Source organism: Alligator mississippiensis, chromosome 2 (genome assembly GCF_030867095.1).
Source record: "Alligator mississippiensis isolate rAllMis1 chromosome 2, rAllMis1, whole genome shotgun sequence".
NCBI lineage: Eukaryota > Metazoa > Chordata > Crocodylia > Alligatoridae > Alligator > Alligator mississippiensis.
Window position 1 is genome coordinate 227,368,874 of NC_081825.1, and position 21,138 is coordinate 227,390,011.

Genomic DNA, 21,138 nt, shown 5'->3' on the forward strand with positions numbered 1-21,138 from the left:
GAAGAGAGGCTGGTTGGGAGGCCCTTATTTCTTGTTGCCTAATACTTTTCAATAAAGGTTTTTGGAAACCTTTTCTGCCGATTCCCTGGGTTATGCGGGCCCTGAGCTACTGTGGCACTCTGGTTGAGAATAGCTGACTTACAATAAAGGTGGGCTTCCAGAATCAATATCCTGTATCAATCACACATTTGGGGAGCTGGGTGGGAGCAGCCTTGGCTGGTAGGGGGCCCTGGGGGCCAGCCTGTCAGTCTAGGACTGCTCCAACCCAGCTCAAGTTGTTGCAGAGGGGCTGGTTGGGGCACAAAGGTGCTTCAGTGTGGAGCTAGCTGGCAGGCGGTCCCTGCACTGAAGCACCCTTGTGCCCCAGCCAGCCCTGTCTGCATCTACACATGCATTGTGCCAGAGTAAATAGTGCTACTTGTGTCTGGCAATCCTGTCCTATGATGCAGTTAGTTAATTTACCCCATCCTAATAGCACCACACGTGAAGATGGTGACATTTTACTGCAGAATGAATGTCAACTCCACACTAAACATCCCATGTAGATGCACCCTCTGTGTTCTAATTTCTGCCTAATTTCTCCTGTACCAGCAGGAAAGAAGGAAAGATCTGGCCACTGGGTTAATCATTTCCAACTTCTCATTCTCTTTTCTGGATTTAACATTAAGTTGCTTCCATTGTTTACTTTCACATTGAGATGATGTAATATAAGAGCAATGTTTTACTTCATGGGGGTTAGAAATACACACTAGGACATTGGAACGAAGTGAAGTATCTGGCCTTCCCCGATATCTGGTCATTCACTAGACAGTGTCCTTTCTCCTGAATGAATCACTGTTGACCCAATTCCCCAGCATAGTTTTGTGTAGCATGGTACCGCTGGAAGTGGCCTGTCTTTTTATTATTGCTTGTAAAATCCATCTAAAACCAGTATGAGCTACTTATTAGTCAGTTGAGAACTAAAATAATTCTTCTAGCCACATGTCATCATTAATGATCATATAGGATTTTTCATGTGAGCAGGATTATTTATCCTTCTTCATGGTTAATTTATGTAATTACATTTCTTCCTGCCTTTCCTCCCTCCTGCTACATTTTTAGTCAGGTATTTTGCGCTTCTGGATATAATAGTTTAGGCAGTTTTGCTTTGTGCTCCTAAAATGACACATCTAACCCACCCCTGCATTTCAGTGATAGGCAGAGTCCATAAATTTGTCTGACGGGTTATTTTTGAATAAAAGGTGCAGGAACGTAAAACTACTCTTCAGCAGCAGCAGTAATAATGCTTTGCGCTTTTATGCTTTTCAGAGGTGCTGACCAGTAGTAAGACTTTGCTCCTGCCACCGCCTCTTCCTTATAGATGTTGGTCCCAGTTTGCAGGCAGAGAAGCTAAGATGCAGAGAGTAATTTACCCAACATCATAACATTAATTAGAAGTCTGACCTACCTGGCTCCCAGCCCTGTGCTGACTCCACTCCATTATTAAAGTTAGCTTGGTTTCCAATAATTTTTATTATGATTATGAGATCATGCCACATATCTACAAGGAGGCTATATGTTGTATTACTGTAAAGGGCAAGGAACTTAAAATTTGTGGGGTTCTGTTCTTACCTCGATGAAATGTATCTGACAACTGGTACTTAAACTTGTATCCTGATGAACAATAGCAGTGGAGCCATTTAAAGCATGGAGCCGTAACTTGTATTGTATTGGAAGCTGTGCCTGTCAAAGCAAGTGGCCAGTAGTGTAGCCAGACCCCCATCTTCTTTAGAGGCAGAGCAGCTATATTACATATACTGAGTTCCTACTAAAAGTGGAGTTGTTGTATTGCAGACCTGGTTTCCTACTTTATTTCTACCAGCCTTTCAGCTTAAAGGGTATGTGATCTGAATGTATGTAATCCAGCCTTTGTTATGATTGAACAGACTCAGTACAGGTTCAGGAATGGGGTCTTTAGTAAGCTGTCAGAAGAGTCAGGGGACTTTTAACTGTTCTAATTTTAATCTTCCTCTGGGATCCTTTTTCTCTTTGTACTCTTTGCATTGGCCAGATGTATTAATCATGTGAATTTAACCCCCACAAGTCCTCTGGATGTCAGAAGTTAGGCAGACCATGTCCTTCTTTGAGTTGGGTGTTTTTTTTAGTTCTTTTAAGCTGGCCTTTCATTGCCCAAAGCTTTGAGGCTGTGGCTTTAAATCTTGAAATCCAAGTAAAAAAATTGTGTGACAGTTTTATCTCCCTGCCTGTATTACATTTCAGATTTCTGTATGCAATGGACACTGATCTCAGCTCCCAAGACAGGAAGGACCTGGACAAGTTCATCAAATTTTTTGCTTTGAAGGTAACATTTTTCTTGTTATTGGAATGTGGCCAACAACCTTCCAGTCTGTATTTGCCTTCATTGGTAGTAAAGGGGAAAAAAACAACTCCCTATGGCTAGGCCAACAGGCTTGTATGTCTGTTATTAATCAAAGTGAAAAGAGCTGAAGGTAAATGAAAAAGGAGGATTCTATTTTTACATGATTATAAGTAAAAGGACTGTTTCCAACAGCCTGTCCCACATGAAAACCCAGCTGTAGCCACTGCATGACCCTCCTAATTCTATGCCACTTTCTGTATATGAGATGGACAAATATTACCTTCCTTAGATAACACAAACAGCTTAACTTCAGTAATATTTAATGAGTATTTCTTGTTCAGTCCTGACTTGCTATGCAGCTAAGTTCTTCTATTGCATCCAAACAGCTAAGTTCTATTGCATCCAAACCTATAATACTAGAATGCTTTTTATCACACACACTTTGATAACTAAAAACAAAGCCTCTTTATTACAAACAGTTCCTATCCTGATTAGCTAAGTGGGTGGATAGATAGTGCAATGATGAGTGTGCTATAAATGCACTGCTGGATAGATCCAGACCTTGATCACCTCTTTGTGTATCTCCATCTTCAGGCTGAGGTTCTATAGACTTTGGTGGTACTGAATCAAATGCTACATCCCTGGATTATGAAATGTGTCTGGCAAACAGGGTCAGCTTAAATCACACAACTGTCTGAAACACGTTTACGTACTATTGCTTAGAGAAGAGGTAGCTAGCCACGTTAATCTGATGTCAGGCAGAAGGCAAGGCAGAGTGGCATCTTGTAGACTAATTTAGAGAAGCATAGGCTTTTATAAGCAACATGTTGCTTCATGAGATGCTAGCGCTGTTGCTTTCAAGAGCTTATCCCTCTTTGAATTAGTTTATAAGGCACCACTCTGCCCTGTCTACTATTGCTTGTAACACCTCAGGTGATTAAATGAGGGAGACTAGCAGAGGCCACTCAGTTGAGTTCTAAACTCTGCTTACTGCTGCTTAACTTTTCCAGCAGTAAGCCTCTTTCAGTTTTCTTCAGCTGCTCCTGAACTGGTCTAGGATCCAGAATGGTAGAAATTTGTGAACTTCTTCTGCTTTCTCTTTCAGACCGTACAAGTGATTGTCCAGGCCCGACTTGGAGAGAAAATCTGTACTCGATCATCCTCTTCACCAACAGGCTCTGACTGGGTAAAGTTATGCTCTACATGAGATTGTCATAGCTCTGTCATCTCTTTTGAGAATACAGGGGATATTTTCCTATACACTGTAAAAACAATCCTGTCGAATAATGTTAATTTTCTTTGCATCACAGTGGGTGTGTCTACACGTACAATTCATGTGATTGAATATACTCCGGCTCAATTTGAGCCAGAGTAAACTAATCCCAACATCACTGTCTACACGTGTGTTTTAAACACAGTAATTTACTGTGCTTCTGGGTACCATGTGTATCTGACAGGACTGTCTGGCAGTGCAGTAAATTAGTCTGCTGTGCCCTAATTACCACGCACGTGTAGATGGTGATGCTTTACTGCGGAGAAAATTAGTCTGATAGGCCCAGTATGTACACTGGGCCAAATAGAGGAGAGGTATATGATACTCATCAGCAACTCCTATCATATGCTCAGTCACATTTTCATTTTTTAGAGGATGATCTCATTAGTGCTTTTCAGTCAAACTGACTCAGAACCTGAATCAGTGATTCTGATTCAGACTGATCTAATTGCTAAGCTTCAAAGGGCAATAATGACCCACAAGCCTTTGGGAATGTGAGGAGAAAAGAGTGTTTTGTCTTGGTCCCACTGTACAGACAAAGGATTCCAGGCACAAGTGAGCATAAATAAATGAAAATCTGGACCAATCTTGGATTTTGTCCATTCTACAAACATTGCAGTGGGTCCGACTAGTCTGTTGAGAAGTGGGTTACAAATCTCTTTGCAGCATGTGCCTCCACTGGTTTTCTAAAAGAACCTGAAAAATAAAATCTGCCATTTCATTTTTGCAGTTCAACTTGGCAATCAAAGATATACCAGAAGTTACTCATGAAGCAAAGAAAGCCTTGGCAGGACAGCTACCTGCTGTTGGACGGTCAATGTGTGTGGAGATCTCTCTTAAAACCTCAGAGGTAAATGCTGAGTCAGATAGAATTCCCACCTGCTCACTTAAGGAATAAGTCACCAATCTAGGCTTTAGGCCCAGAACCTATTCCACTTTCAAGATGTCTGCATGGGAATTGCAGCCTTTAGGCATCCAAGTCGCTATATATGATATTAGGTCTATGCTGTACCCCACCCCAACATTCAGTAACTGTAAAACATAGATTCATTATGTGCCTCTGTTCTGGTCTAGAACAATGGTACTCTACCTTTTTCCCTGGCAGGCTGGATGGGCAGTGCCTGGTCTGTCTGGGCTGCTTGGTGATTCCAGTTCAGCCCCTTGGGCTGGTGTGGTGGGCACCATCCAGCCACCCAGAGGAGGTGGAGGGCAACCTGGTCTGAGCCCAGCCACACAAGCGTGGAGGGGGTGGGGGCAGGGGCATAGGTAAGAGCTGTGACCCAGCCCTGCTGGGGGTGGGGGAAGCAGGTGGGGAAGGGGGCTGACTGGGGTAGTGGGCAGGAGCATGGTCCAGCCGCAGCCTGGATCCTCAGGGGGAAGGGGGCTCAGCCTGGTTCCAACTGGGTGTGCAGGGCTTGGAGTTTGGGAATTTGACAGGAGGGAGTGTGACCATATTAATGGCCACCGCTTCCCTGCCACCAAATTTCCAGACCTATGGGATGTCCAGTGGGCCAGATGTGATGACTTTGCAGGCTGCATTTGGCCTGCAGGCTGGAGGTTGAGCAACCCTTGCCTAGAATGATTCCTTGGCAGTTAGTCTTGAGCTACCACACATGTTCAGAAGTGAAACAGCAGCTACCTAGATGTCTGATTCCCACCACAGTTCTGTGATCCATTTCCATCTGGAAAGTACAGAATTTCTGCATTAAACAGAGGAAAAACCACACCAAGCATCTGTAGCTGAGATCAAGCATGCAGCTCAACAGAGGAAGGAGGCAAGTCCACCCATCTCTTTTCCACTAGTCCACTTGCCCAGGCAATGGGAGGCATGGATACTAGACTCTACCAAATATTGGTTTTAATCCACATCTCCCATTCCTCAGGAAAGTGGTCCAATGACCAGACTATGAGCTAGGCAAGGCTGAGAGCATCCTCCATCCTGCCACTGAGTTAGTAGGAGTCACGAGGCCAGAAAGAGAAAAATATAAGATAAAGCCTCACTCTGTATCCCAGTGATGAGGACTTTCTGCTAGAATGGAGAGAATCCTGGTTTCCAGCCCTTGCTTGCATGGCTTTTTATGCTCCCAGTGCTGTTTATGCATTTTAGGTCTACACCTTCCAGGGCAGAATAAGAGCAGGCTCTAGAGGCACATAAAGCTGCTTATAGAAAAAATAGGAGAGCTTTGCACTCCTCAAGGAGAAACAAAATCAGCCTCTAAAGGCAAGACTCGCAGGGCTTTTTTGGGGTTTTTTGTTTTGGTGAGCAGTTGCTAAGGCTTTAACAGGCAGAGTAGGATCTGGGCCAAGATTATGTAAAAAAAAATGTATCCAGTCCTGCAGTATACTAGTGTGCCAGTGAAACTGTGAACATATGAAAAAAGAAAGATTTTTCACTGCAAATCACTGAAGCCAAACACTTAAGACTAGGAGCACTGCAAAATTGGCTTAGCTCCTAACATGAGTGAATAAGCTATCCTGAGGTAGGGAGATACACGGTGTAGTCTACATCCCGCTTTATATGGAGTGTCTCTATCCTGCAGCAGGACTGCTGAGTCCAGCTTCTGTTAAGCCATGTACATGAAGAGGAAATAGTGACCCATCTGTTTGCAAAGACTTGGGAGCCAAAAAATACTTCCTCTAAGAACAGTGGTTCTCAACCTTGTTAGATTCAAGGCAGCCCTCAGAAAATGCCACCATGTAGTTTTTCAATCATTTTTTACTACAAAAAAAATCACTGAGTAATTCTTCTGTTGCATAGAACTCAGGAAGATCACAACAGGCTGGCATGTTTTTGAGACTGTGGGTTCCCTAGTTTTATCTTGTGAATCATGAGTAGGTGTTTGCACACTGAATAGTACTAATAGTGCACGGCATCCTGCAGCATTTTTAAAACTCTCTCAGAACCCTGGTTGAGAATCACTGTCTTAAAGATGTGGTATTGCTCACTATTAATGTGATGTGAAGATGTCTTCTTATTTTGAATGAATTGCATTACTGATCCTTTGTCTGATGCAGGGAGATTCCATGGAGTTGGAAATCTGGTGTCTAGAAATGAATGAAAAGTAAGTTTATTCTGAATATTTTCTTTTTTCTCCTTAAAATAAATGAAACAAGCAAATCTTTTTGCCAGCAGGGGACCTGACCTACAGTTGAAGGCACTAAGGGATAGAGATCAACAACATTCCAAAGTGTTGCCAAGTGCAGATCAGACAGCATTCTAGATAGATTTGCATAAGGGGCCTTTGGCCTGCAACCGGTGCTGGCAAGGCTTTGCTGCAGTTTGCTATTCTGTTTGGCATCCTGACATGTACTTTACAGTCAGCAGCAGTATGGAGAGAGCTGGGTGGGAAACTATGAAGAAAGAACAGAAAGATGAAATGTTCAACAAAGTGCAGAGAAAACTAATAAGCCTTTTAAGGTACTGGAATTATGTCCCCTACACTGATTCTCAGGCTTTGCTAATCCTTTGGTGTCGAATTAGCTGGTATCCAGTCCAGCTTTTGTGCTTTCCATCAGTTGAACAGATGGGGAGAATGCCACTGACTTGTATTTTCCATTGTTTCTCCCAGCCTCTCTGAAACTGAAAGGTAAGAATTGCCTGATCTTGTTAGACTAGTGGTCTTTCAAGTCAGGTATATCTCCCTTTGTACTTCAGAGGCAAACACTTCTCCTGTACACAATGCAAATGTTGAGTTGTGTGTGTTGGGGAAAAGGACCTAGAAATTAATTTATTTGTGATCCTGTCTTACAATCAATATATGCCGTTACATACGAGATTCAGTTACCAGCAGCTACAAGTGTTAAGAATCTTCCTGAAGTCAATCCTTTCCAGTGCAAGATTCTTTGGCCTCCTACAGAATCCACTGCTGCAGAAGGCCAAAGAATAACTTCTTACTGTGTACACTGGACTGGAGCAAGACTCTTTGCTGGCCCAGCCAGGTTTGCCATCATGAAAATGTATTTATGCTCCTGTCACTGTTAAGTAAGTGTCAGGCTATTGGCCTGACCCCTTTCAGTGTACGCTTGCACTCTTTGGCTAGAAAAAATAAACTAACTGCATCTGTATACTCTCCAGGTGTGACAAAGAAATCAAAGTTTCTTACACTGTGTACAACAGACTGTCTCTACTTCTGAAGTCTTTGCTTGCTATAACCCGGGTAACTCCAGCCTACAGACTCTCCAGGAAACAGGGCCATGAATATGTAATACTGTACAGGTAATCTGGACTCTTAAAATTTCATTTTTGGAACTAAACCAGTAGGGAAACTTCAGGCACAGGCAGTACAACTACCCGCTTGGAATTTGGTCATAACACCTGCAGTCCTAGTAAAAAGTTCTAATAAATTACTAGTTATCTGAAACAGTTATGACTTCAGTTTATAGTTCGTTTGTAAGACAGCGCTGTTACACGCATTGCTAACCCTTCCCTGAGAGACCGGGGATCTGGTTTTAAATAAGCATGTCCATGCATGCCTGACTTGTGAACACAATGATGATTACTGTATGTGCAACTGAACAGTTAGATGCATTATTGGTCATTTGGCAGAGTTAACAAAAATATGTAAATTAACAATAAGTGTGTGTATGAATTGGATGCAAGTGCATGAATACTTTCGCTTGCATACAGGTTAAGAATATAGTCCCAGGGAAGGGACACTATGAATCTTCAGCGCTACTTCCTGCAACTCATAGGGTTTTCTTGTAGTGTCCTATCCTAATAATTGAGCACCATCCTATTTAGCTTGTGAGGTCTAGTGAGCTCAGAGCTTGGGGTTGGATGGTTGCCAGCCCTAACACTTTTACCTTTGGCCTCAGGAAGTCTATTTGTGCAAAGAACCAGGATGATGATATAAAGCTACTGCAAAGTCCCAAGTTCACTGTCATGTTTGGCACAGAGGCATGAGGTTTAACAACATTCCCATTCTTGCCCATGCTGCAGGTAATAAATGACTGTTTTAACAGCATTAAGTTAGTGCCTTTCTCTAGAAAGACAAGTACCAGTTCTAGGACTTGAAATAGGCTGCTATTGCTTTCTGGACACCCAACTTATTTCTGAATTTCCCTTTTGCACTGATGTGTGGACTTATCGCTAAGATGGCAGTTAGGACTTTAAAACATTCTGTCCAAGCTCCTCTCCCTGATTACAACTGCTGTTGCTATTGTCTCTTCTTTATCTCACATGGCATGTGTCCTTCTTAAGGAGCTAAATAGACCGTTTAGTTTGAAAACTCTTTGGAGGTGAGTCTTCTGGCCAGTCCGATCATAACTTGCCACTTGCGATGTATGCCTTTCTTAAAGGGAAAGGTAGCTCTGACCCATTCATCCTTTGTGGCTTAAATAAGAAATATAGATTTATTTAGTTTCAAGTCCCTCGATAGATTGGGTGTGATGCATGCTGTTTCTCTCTCCTGTAGGATATACTTCGGGGAAGTGCAGCTGAGCGGCTTGGGAGAAGGTATGGTTGGGTACTATATATAAACTAGCTGGGAGCCCCCTTCCATATTAACAGCTGTCTTGTTCATATTTTTCAGTCCTACAGGAAAACTAGGTACATGTTTTCAGGAGCACTTTTTGTATAGATTTCATTTGTAGAAGGTCTTATTAAAAAATGATAGTTCTACTACCTTGGCAAAGTTCTGTTATGTTGGTTCAGGACTTGAATACCAAAATTCAGGTGCCACTTAATGTCCAGAGCCAGCTTAACAGACTGCAATGCTATTCAAGATTGAAAGGTACCATCACATGTATACAGGGGCCACCACAGGTCAGGCTAACAGCAAGAGAGATGTTATACAACATATTGCTGCTGTTGTGTTTTGTGGGTCTTCAGAGTTCTGAATGGAAGGATTAGTGAAACCAAATATAGGAAAATGCAATCCAGGGATAAGGAAGTAAGATATATAAGAAATTAACCTTTGTGCCTACTACAGAAAACTACTGAAATTGTTAACTGTTCTTCTACCCCTTTAGGTTTCCAAACAGTCCGTGTTGGGACAGTGGGTACTCCAGTGGGCACCATCACTTTGTCTTGTGCCTACAGAATCAACCTGGCCTTCATGTCAACACGGTAAGGAAATGTCAGCCCCCCAAAAGCAGCTTCTTATTAAATACTATTAAACCCCTTCATTCCCTGAGCTTCTTGCACTTTCCCCTAGTTTTTTCCAGGCTAGCTTAGATGGTCCCCCACACTGACTATCCTCCTGGATCCATTGTCTTGTAGACGGGGAGTATCTGGGTCAACCTAAACCAGACTACAGAATGTCAAATCACTGGTTCAAGCTTGGTGCTCTGGGTCCCCATTGACAGATACTGGGTACCACCAGTAGGAATGCAGTAAAAAGGGAAAGCCATCCTTATCAATAACACCATTTGCTTGTTGCATTGCAGGCAGTTTGAGAGGACCCCACCTATCATGGGGATTATCATTGATCACTTTGTGGACCGTCCCTACCCCAGCTCTTCACCCATGCACCCCTGCAATTACAGGTGAGGAAACACTAAGTGCAGTCACAGGCTATAGGTGAAGGCATCACTGTGCCTAAGTGCAATACAGAGCCTTCTCTAACTCCTGATGATTGGAAGGGGGAGGAGGACTGCAGGATCAGGGTCAGTCTTATTAATAGTTGAGCATATGAGGAGCATTTTCCCCATGAGACTTAAAAGGTTGAGTGCAGCTAGTCCCAGAGGATTCATGTTATCAGCACTTCTTGCTGTAGTACTGGTTCATGTGGTGATCAAGATGCAACTTTTTTGTGGCAATGGTGGAATTTTCTGATTATGTTATTGGAAGTAGCGGCATAGCAGTTGTCTTTACAGGACACCTGGTATAGAACCCATGCATGGAATTTGCCACCTCTCTTGATTCATGCAATCATGGTTAAATTATGTGCAGTGGCACAGTTTTAATATGATTGGCAGTGGTTCTGCAAATTCTGCAGTCAGTAGTACTGCTTAGTGTATCAAAACCTTTTTGGTAAAGAATGAGGAAACACCTCTTCCTTCTCTAAAGAAAACATTTGGAAGATCCCAAAGTCAGAAGAACTTAAACTGTTATCCTCAGCCCTGTCAAAGAAAGAGTCAGAACCCCTTCAGAATTCTCCTTTCAACTCCACCCAAATACTCTCAGTCCGCCTGCAACTTCTATATCTCAATACTCTTAGTATTCCTTTGTCTTCTGAACCATTCCCATAGTGAAATGTCTCTCTTTACTGCTGTAGAACAACTGCTGAGGACAATGCAGCAGTATATCCATCAGTGGAAGACTCTCAGGAAGTGTGCACCACTTCTTTTTCCACTTCCCCTCCATCCCAGGTAAGAGAAAATGGGCTCCTTCCACTCCCAAAGATATATGGCACAATTCCCTTCAGTGCAACCTGGTACATGTCTTTTGAATTAGCAGCCAGGCAATTTAACAGCAGTAGGCTGGGTGCAATCTGTATAATTAAAATGCACTATAATATTAAATGCACTGCACAGACATTGCTCCCCACTTTGTGAAACCTAGACAGTTACTAATTCCTAGGGCTGTGTGAAGCTTTGGTCACTGATTCAATTCAGTGGAGATTCAGTCCGATACAGTGGCTGAATCGCCGAATCGAATTGGAACCCTCTGAATTGATTTGGAGAGATTTGGAAAGATTCAACAATTTGGACATAGACACAGCTTTAATTTTTTTTTTCTACATACCTCAAGGTACCAGGCGACTTGTGAATGCTGCAGTGCTGGGGCAGATGGAGCATCCCACAGGAGCGCAGGGGGGTCCCCAGCGCATTTGGGAGCAGACCTGGAAGTGGACCAGAAGCACTTCTGCTCCACTTTTGGGTCCACTGGGGAGCGTACTGGGAGGCCCCTCCACACCCCACTGGCTTGGTGACTAGTGTCTCCTCAGTCCCCCAGGGGCCGATCACCGAGCTGGGCAGTGTGGGGGGGCCCCCAGCATGCTCGGCAGTGGCTCAGAAGTACTTCTGGTCCACTTCTGGGTTCACCGTCTAGCACATGGGGGGGGCCCCCTGTGTTCCTGTGGGATGCTCCATCTTCCCCAGCATTGCAGCATTCACGAGCTGAACCTGGTACCTCGAGGTATATAGAAAAAACATTTAAAGTTGCGTATATGGCCAAATTGCTGATTCTTTGAATCAGCATCAAATCTTCAGATTCAGATTTGGCCGAATCGAATCAGGACAGTGATCCGAATCAATGAATCGAATCATTGTGCCCAATTAGGGCTGAATCCAAAATGAATATGGTCCATTTTGCACACCCCTACTAATTCCTACAAAATAGTTCCTAATTCCTACAAGACTCTAGGGGACTGCAGGTAATGATTTATGAAGAAAGATTTAAAGAGTTAATCGGGCTAGGCAGGAATTGAAGGAAAGTATACTACAAATAAAGGCACATCACAAAAAAGGAATGAAGTAAGATGAGGCAAGGCAGTATAACAAAGAAGTAACAAGCTGCAACTAGAGGGGAATGCTTGTATCAGGAGAACCTTTATCTCATTATTGAGTATTATTGCAGGAAAGGAGTGAAAATCCTATCACCTGGGATATCTAAAATTAGACTAGCAACAGCAGTGAGTACCTGATAAGAAGCAGTTCCATGTTAGGTCTCAGGGTGTGAATTAGATATTACCTAATCGGTCTAGAGTTGGTCATTGTCACCCAAAGTATTTTGTCCCCATGAAAAGGATCTAATTAAAGCTTTCATGGCAAGTTGTAGATATTGAACGTTTCCATTTTGATGACATTTAGATAGCATTTCACAGAATCGCAAGGTTGGAAGGACCTCGTGGTTCAGATAGTCCAACTCCCTGAACAGATGCTGGTTTTGCTGTTCCCACCCAACTTCATTTATTGACATCTGCATTTTCTAATTAAACAGTTTTATAAATGAGGAGAAAATTGTCCTGCTTTTACCTGTGTCTTGAACAACAAAAGAGAAAAATACAGAAGGGAATCATTTTGAACCTTGCAAAATGGAAACTTCAATATCTCTTCTCCATTTCTGTTTTCTGTGTCTGATTTGTATAACTGTATCTTAGAGTTTAGTTTTTGTAGAGCTATAAAAGGTCAAGAATGGTCAAGCTAATTGTCAAACCAAACAAATAGTCCTGAGCAAGTTAAGGACAGCTTAGAGATCTGTGCATGCATGTGTGTGTGTGTATATGCACATGCATGTGCTCATGAGTACATGATTGCATGGGAGCAAAATATATTTAAAATGTTCTGATTTGAATGAGTTTGCCATGGGGTCACTTACTGCCTCAAGGAAATTAAACCACTAATGGTTTAAAGTGGATCAATCTGGTAAGTCTAGAAACAAGCCCTTCTCCAGAGGTACCTCTTGAGCTTCACTGGTATTGTGGTGACAGGCACCTGGCAATAACTAACCAGTCAACCAGTGCTCATGGTAAGTCTGAGAGAATAAAGTATTTTGTTCTTTGATGTCCAGTACAGGAGGCATACTTATGGCTGAGCAAGCCCAGTGTCTGCCCAGTAAAATATGATGAACTTGTACATACTGAGGAAATAGCCACTGATTTTTCTTGTAGCCAGACTTACATAACAACAACAGTGCTGATGAAATATATTCACCCTGATACTTACCCAGAAGGCACAAAGCTTTCTTTTCACTGAGGTAAAGCTCTCTGAAGTAATCAGTGACTCAATTCATGAAAAGTACTAACTTCTAGTATAACAACCCCATGGTTCATAGTTTACCCTCACAGTAAGATTAAATATAAAGCTACCCTCCTGGCCAAACACAGTTGTTTGTGGGAGGGGAGAAAAGAAACTCTTTACCCTTAGCTAAATTGTATAAATTGACTTAAGGCTCAGATTATACTCTGAGTTTGGTACATTGAAGTTGTCATACATATGCTGTTCTTACATCCCATTTCCTATTGATTTCGAAGTGAGGCCTAACTACTCACTGTGGGTCTAGCCCCACCTGTGTTTGTCCAGGGATCAGTGGGGTGGGAAAGGATAAACATAATCTCCCCTCTTTCTAGTTGCTGGAAAGCATGCTCACCTTGTGTAGTGCCTTCTTTAGAATGTGCTGTGGTTCAGGAAGACAGACCTGACTAGGGGTAGCACTTGGTAATGAGATTGGTGTAACTGTCTTGCTAAGGAGGAGGCACAGGGACTCCCAATGGATGGCTCAGCCCTTTAACATCAGACAGAGGATTTTTAATGCTAAAGTGCTATGTCTAATTCAAGCAACTACTCATTGCTCAATTTTGTGTGAAGTGTAATTAGATCACGGTAGAGTCCAGAGGGCTCTGGTAGGGGGGCTGCACAGTCCTGCACAGATGTGCTCCCTAAAGCACTAATTATCCTGGAAAACCAGTAACATAAATGGGAGACAGTCACAACATAGACAACTGGTATGTGCTTGGATAAAATTGAGTCTTGACTTTTTCTGACAGCCTGCCTTTGTTAACTGGCCGATAGTAATACTAAAAAGCTGTGAAGCAGAACCTTTGCTAGTTGTTTTATCATGAGTTATCTTGGGTAACACACTCTAGTGTTAGTTGCATTGGGAGAGGTTACTTGTGGGACATTGGAAAATACTGGGACAGTGCTTTACAAACAGAAGGGATTTGCCAATACTGAGAAGTTTGCCATACATTAAGCTTTGACTACTCTAGCCGTAGACTTTTGTCATGAGTGTTCAGTTCATCCAACTCTTTTCAGTTCTTCTCTCAAGTCCTTTTCTCTTTCTTCCTTTCTTGTTTCCTCTGTATGTCTGTGTCTGTGCACAGTGTGTTTTTACTGTCACTAAGGCACATTTTCAGACCCCTCTTCCTGTGGTGACGGACACCTTGAAGGTCCCTATGATGGGACTGGGCTTTTCACATCAAGTGAGTTCACAACAGAAAAATTATTATATGGCCTGATAGTACTTTAACACACAGTAAGCTGCAAGTTTGACTCTTCAGAATACATATTGAGAAAGAGAAATCTGTTTGCCATTTCCTAAAAAGGCCGGTCAACCCAAAATGGAATAAGTTCTCTCTTTCTACTTAGATTGGTTTGAAAAATCTGATTCTTTATACCTATTTTTCCTTCAAAAGACTGTTTTAGTATTCTTTCCATTAAAAAAAAAATTGTATGCAACACTTCCAACCCTAGTACTGAGCAGCAGCCCTACAAAAAGCAGCCACTGAACCAATTGAAGGGGAAAGGGAATAGCTATTGCCAAGCTTTCTTAAGGGTCTTGATTTCAGCAAATTAAATCTTCAGATACAGCTCTGTCAAGCTGGCTATGGTCTTGGGAAAGCTTCAGTGTTCTCCACTTTTACAGGGGTGGGAGGGTTAGCACACTCACTGTGACACTGGTGGCCATCTAGCAGAACAAGGACTACTCTTGATAGACTCTGTATAGCTTACCTTTGTCAGGAGAAAGGTAACTGGAAGAGAAAAGTAAAGGCAAAAGGTAAAAATAAATTGCATGTTGTACCTTCAGAGCATCCTTTGATGTATTTCAGTACACACATGTCAAGGGAAATTCTGGTCCTGCTAAATAAGGTGTTTTCACCTCTAGTTTCAATAAATCTCATCCAGAGACTCCTGGAGCCAGGTACTTTTCCACCTATTAGGTGCTTAAGTGTTGTCCTCTTCCTGTTAGAATCTCTGAAAAACTGTTATCTATTTTTCTAACATGCACTTATCTTACTCTTAAGGCTAAGTCTCAGAAAGCAGCAAGGAGAAGGAGAACTACGTTACCCACTATTGCATTAATGTTTTTTCAGAGACTCAAGCAAGATGAATAGGATTGCATTTAGATGCCTAAATCCACCTAAGCATCTAATAGGTCAACTAGGATCTGGTCTTGAACATCAGGAGATGGTATTTAAGTGCTCTTACATGAGGAGCTGTTAGCTCCCTTGGACCTGCATGTCTGATAAGTTTGCTCTTGCTGAAGTGTTAAAATCCAGTCATATAACTTAAAGTCCTACTCGTATTTTTTTTTTGGTTCTTGTTTGTTACAACTAACACATGAGGATTAGGAAGAAAGCCACTTCTGCTCTCTATTTTTGTTTACTTTTTGCATACTGTGTGAAGTCAGGTTTCTCTCATTTGTGTGAGTCTTTCAAACAGCAACATGTGGGAGAGAGAGATGATAAAACAGGAACATTTTATTATAAAACTACAAAATTAGCAAGAGACCTCAGGGAGATGAACAACATAAAGCTACTTTTTAACTATTAAAATGTCTAGATTTCTAGATGATAGTGCCTGTGTGTCAATTTGTAGTAGCTGAGATTATAGAGATATTCGGGTGTGCTGGTGTGGGGTGGGGAGGGTCTTTTTGAGTTGAGGAACTGTCAGATCATTTCAATGGGGAGCTGCCTGTACTGTTCTCTGGGGATTGTAGGTCTCCACCAGGGAGAATAGCACAGGATGGTACTCATAGCAACATAAGAGTTTCAGGGAGGGGCCTGGTTGTACATCCCCTGGGAAGCTGGAAGAGGCATTTTACATATGCATCCAACCTTCTGTGGAAAGAGACCACCTTGTCCATCTTAACCAGTCTCCAGAAAGGACAGAACTAGATGTGTATGGGAGAGTGATCATTTAAGAGTCCAGACCTGGTCTGAACCACCGCCCCCCCCCCCCCAGATTGTCTTGGAAGAGTCATGTAGTACAGAGGTTCTAATAAAGAGCTCTTTTTGACATCAGAAAAACAAATGGGTAGTCCCATTGATTCCACTACTTGTGCTTCTGCATAAAGGGAGGGGGGGAGAGAGGGAGGTGAAGTGGCTTGAGGGTAGGTTCATCCCTCTGAGAGCTGGTTTTGGGAAGAAATCTCCAGTTACTTAGCTCCAATTCTCTCTTTAGGTAACAACTTGGACATCTTATTCGTTTCCCAGCAGTAGTTGGCTTCCCTTAGAGGGGGTGTTTTCCATTCCTGCTACAAATTTCACAGTGAGCTGCTTACCTGCTCAGTGCACAAAAGGAAATTATTTGAAAAATCTGAATAAATAAGTGGCTGCCTTCGTCCCTTCTCCACCATGCAGTGTAGGTACTGTAATGTGGGCCAGGCCTTCCCTATGCTCCTTTGTGGTCAGTCATCCTCTTCAAGGCTGCTTGCCATCTACTAGAAACTGGTCATATCACAAGGCCAAGCCTATTTTGTTTCCTTTTGTTACGAGGTGGACTATTAAAATCAAAGCTCAGCAGTTGGTATCTAGTGAAAAGTGTTCAAGCCACCTTGTCACCCTATAATTATGTCCTTGTGGCTCAGATTTCTCCTGTTCGTCATTCAGTGATTCTGATAACAATTCAGACTGTGGGACTTTCCCCCCCTCCCTTCCTCTCTCCTCTTCCTTTTCCCCTTTTTGGTTTTTTGTCTCATTTCTTAGCTTTCCAGCTCTCGTCTTTCCTATCAGCCTGCTGCCCTGGGAGTTGGATCAGCTGACATGGGGTATCCAGTAGTCTTTGCTGGTGGCTTGAATGCTGCACATCCTCATCAGGTACTTGTAGAGGTTGGGAGAATAAATGTCGCTGGCATTGTGGCCAATGCGTATGTTGCATACACAGCTGAGAGGGTATCACATGCATTGGTATCCAGTTAGGTAAAAAATGCCAAGGTAATTAAAGAGAACATGGAGCTAACAGAGGGATCAGAAAGAGGCTCTACAGTGCACTTGGTTTCACTTGAGCTAGAACTTTTAATGACACTTTTTTCCATAGGAATATAATGGAGAACAGCATGAGCCAGAGTTGTCTGCATAGAAAAAAAGGCATTGAATGCAATGTAGATAGAAACAGCAAGGAAGAGAGACAAGATCTTGTGAAGATCTCCTTCTACTTGACTTCCCCTTTGGCTCATTGTCTAGTAGTTACTGTTTTATTTTAAAAAGAGTGTAACTAGAGTATATTCATGACAAGCTGAAAATAACTTATTCCCAGTATAAGAGAACACAGTCGTGTGTTGTAGCTTACTGCTGAACCACTTGATATTGCTAACTTGCTCATTCTTTTCCACCTCAGTTGATTGTTCCAGGGAAGGAGGGTGGAGTGCCCCTGGTTCCTAGCCAGTCACCACATGCTACTCAAGCTGACCAAGAGAGGATGGCAATGTGCACCCCTTTGGATGGAGCCCACTACTCAGCAGCTACACCTTCTAGTAGGTAGGTCTTGGTAGGCAGTCCAGCATGCTAATAGCTTATCTATTCCTGTATGAAGTAGAAACATTTAAAAATTAACTTTTAGGCATTCAAAAGGCAGTTTTTAAAGTTGGATTTAACTGTGGAATGTCCAGCCAGCAACTGTCAGTTTTTTAGTTTCCCTCGGCTCAAAAGCCATAAACACTGATCTGTTAATCTGCTTACACTTTTTGGCCCTGCTCAAAATATCAGGGTACCTTATGTTATACTCTAGTGCTGAGACAAGTGCTGTGTCATTCTTGCTAATTATGAAGAGCAACACAGGGTAGCTTCAACAGTGAGTTTTGGACTTTCCAAACAAGCTTTCTTTGACTTGCTAGAGGTATCGGACAAGTCTTTTCAACTGTTAAGAATAAACGTCAGGTACAAGAGTCCTTATCTAACAAGAAGGAAACAATGCAGCTTTAAATTGCACAAAGTCACATCCATGTGAGCAAATGAAATCCTGCTTATTTTTAAATGTTTCTTCATGCCTTTCTTGTCAAATGTCTCCTGTGGTTCCATCTTTTCTCCTGGTCTTAAGCTATTTGTTATAAGACTTCTTAATGAACTATTCTGCTTAGTAGAAAAAATTGCACTGTTGCTCCTGTGGCAGACCAGTCCTGTGCTGAGCCACCCACCTCACTGCACCCAATCAAAATCCAGGCTTCAGGTGCCTCTCCTGAGATGCCTTTGTCCGGCTGACCCCCTTCCAGGAGCACACCCACAAGCCTGGGGTAATCACTGCCATGGCCTGGGCCTTGGTCTTTGTTAGGGCTCTGTGCAGCCCAGGGTACACGGACCGTTCAGACCTTGGGGGTGCTTAGCCCACCATGGTATTTTGGGGTGCTTCTTTTAGCCTGAAGCATTCATAAGTAGCCTCCTGTACAGGAGGAAAGTAAAAAACCACACCCACCTTAGCCAGCTGAGTGAAGGGGACTTTAAAGGCTAGTCTCACCCTCATAATCATTTACAGCAAGGAGTGCTATAACAGATAGCTTTATTGATCATCAGAGAGGGAGAGCCTAGGGAAAGGGCATAAGACAGAGAAATATCAAAAGGAAAAAAAACAAACACCTTGAGCAAAATAGAATAGGTTTCTTGGCCTTTTGATACGCATCTAGATTACTTCATCCTAAATTACTGGCTAAATTTCAGGTAAATTACAAGTTCATCCAGAGACTGATGAAGCTCTGGAGGCCTTTTGCTTGCTTCAGTATCCCATACGATGTCTGACCTGTCCCAAAATGGAATGACCCCTTTTTAAAATGTTTGTGACGCCATCACTACGTCCCAGCCAGAAACAGGGGCTACATGATGCAGACCAATCCTTTTAACAGTCATCGGCATCCTCAAGTTGGGGCGGGGGGAGCAGGGTCATACAGGTATCTTGGTGGGAACTAGGACAAAGGATCCCTACGGCCCAGCTCCCCTTAGGTGACCAGGCTCGGTTGCCACAGCAACCAGGCAGCGTGCAGAGGAGATGGAGGGAGTTGGGCTGTCTCCTTACGGAGGAGAGGCAGACTGAGGATGCTTCCTTCACAGCTCCCTCCTATACTCATTGGCTAATCAGTCACGCTCACATAGCGATAGCCTGCCAGAAGACTGAAAACCAGAATTTTTTTTTGTTAAAGGCTCTAATTACTTGTGAAAAATCAGGTCACAGGAGTGAATAGTAGCCACACGGTGAATTAATCATATTGATTGCTATAATATATTGGAGTGGCCTGGGACACTGAATGCATTCCAGTTCCTAACTACATCTCCTACCAAGTAAGACATCCAAGACTGCTCAATTACTGAAAGGAGTGATTGATTATGATTGACAAGAATGCTTTAGGTTTCATTGCAACTTATGAAATATCCTTTCCCTCCCCCAGCAATCTTGTGCTGCTATAAGACTGAGGGGTTTGATCCTATTACATAGGATGGTGTTTTCCCAGTGTTAAATTGCAACTTGCTCCACAGCTTTAGTCTCCATTTGATACAGGTAGCTGAGTAGGAAGACTTTGTCCAACAAAGGCAGAGATGTTTTAGGTTTTGTGTCCACCCAACACAAAAAAGGGGACTCAAAAAAGAAACCAAAGGAGTTCTGTGAAAAAGCGTATGGTTTTTTTATCTATCTTGTTTGAGGAATGACGTGTCAACCCTTCTTACTTCTCCCCCAGCGAGGACACAGAGACAGTATCAAACAGCAGTGAAGCGAAGAGTGGCTCCCCACATGATATCTTGGAGACCATCTTTGTCCGGAAGGTGGGAGCCTTTGTCAACAAACCTATTAATCAGGTAACTGGCAGCAATCATTCTCAGACACATGAAGTACTGCTCCTCACTTTTGTTCCTATACAGAAGAGACAAAGCACAGAATTACTGGGACAAACTCAGGGAATGAGAACAAACTTACAGTGACTCAAGGTCCTTACATGACATGCTTATTGTGTGCGAAGACGTGTAGATTTCTATCAAAGACTTGGTTTCCCAGAGGAAGTCACAGAGCCTTGAGCTAACCCAGCCTCCAGTCCTTAGTGTTATCAGTTTCACAGGTCCAGATAGATGAGACCTAGTTTTCCAGTGGTGTCCTGCAGGAGTTTGCCCCTTCCAGAGAAACAAACAGCACAAATTTGTTTCCTCAGGCCAGGCTTCCCTGGAGACTACAGATTGAAGATCTGTCGCACTGCTAGGAATGGTACCAACTGTGCCATTTCCACCTGTTTGGCCTTTCTTTCAGGCTTGATATCTCCTGTAGGTGTGATGGAGAGGGGCTGCTTGAGCCCGTTGTAGTTCATTAACTCTAGCCTGTCTGATGCAGGTATTATATATGCCATGACAACTCTAAAGGTCACACTTCAGTCTTAGAGAAACAGCTGACTGGAATTTAGTCTATTTTACGGCATTTGGTGCAGTTCTTAGATCTTTCTGCCAAGTTGCTAATACGACCTTTAAGCAAAGTTTAGCAAACCCTGACAAAGACTTGCAATGGCATGCGATATGCTAGGTAGGCAGAATCTTTATGAGGTGCTGAGGTTCTGTCTGTTAAATCTCCCCAGGTGACCATGGCCAACTTAGACATTCCTTTTGCCATGTTTGCTCCCAAGAACATTGAGCTGGAGGATAACGACCCCATGGTAAGAACTCACTTAGACCTCTGATCCCTGTTTTTAAAGAATGACTCATGCAATACAGATATGTTCTTCTTGACCTTAGCTTTGCACGCACTTCATTTTATAATCGAAGTACCAGCAGCTCACATCAGTTCGGATTCTAAAGTCTCTGTCTCTGCTGGAGCTTAGGCTCTCATGACATGGAAACAGATTTATATTTAGAGCCCCTGTGCCTACTACAGGCCCTTG

General features: G+C 42.8%; 1 protein-coding gene across 4 annotated transcripts in view; it reads left to right on the plus strand.

Moving 5' to 3' along the window:
• Window positions 1-21,138, plus strand: part of ATG13 (autophagy related 13) — a 35,050-nt gene that overhangs the window by 6,996 nt on the left and 6,916 nt on the right. The window contains exons 2-15 of one of the 4 annotated variants that reach the window (XM_059722821.1): window positions 2,260-2,341; window positions 3,465-3,545; window positions 4,363-4,482; window positions 6,648-6,694; window positions 7,708-7,848; window positions 9,047-9,087; window positions 9,603-9,699; window positions 10,020-10,118; window positions 10,850-10,943; window positions 14,399-14,497; window positions 17,003-17,113; window positions 17,634-17,773; window positions 19,957-20,074; window positions 20,836-20,913. In XM_059722821.1, the coding sequence (XP_059578804.1) occupies window positions 2,273-2,341; window positions 3,465-3,545; window positions 4,363-4,482; window positions 6,648-6,694; window positions 7,708-7,848; window positions 9,047-9,087; window positions 9,603-9,699; window positions 10,020-10,118; window positions 10,850-10,943; window positions 14,399-14,497; window positions 17,003-17,113; window positions 17,634-17,773; window positions 19,957-20,074; window positions 20,836-20,913 (1,335 nt within the window). In that variant the 5' untranslated portion in view covers window positions 2,260-2,272. The remainder of the gene's footprint in view (window positions 1-2,259; window positions 2,342-3,464; window positions 3,546-4,362; window positions 4,483-6,647; window positions 6,695-7,707; window positions 7,849-9,046; window positions 9,088-9,602; window positions 9,700-10,019; window positions 10,119-10,849; window positions 10,944-14,398; window positions 14,498-17,002; window positions 17,114-17,633; window positions 17,774-19,956; window positions 20,075-20,835; window positions 20,914-21,138) is intronic. The other 3 variants (XM_059722818.1, XM_059722819.1, XM_059722820.1) reach the window with 3 other exon arrangements.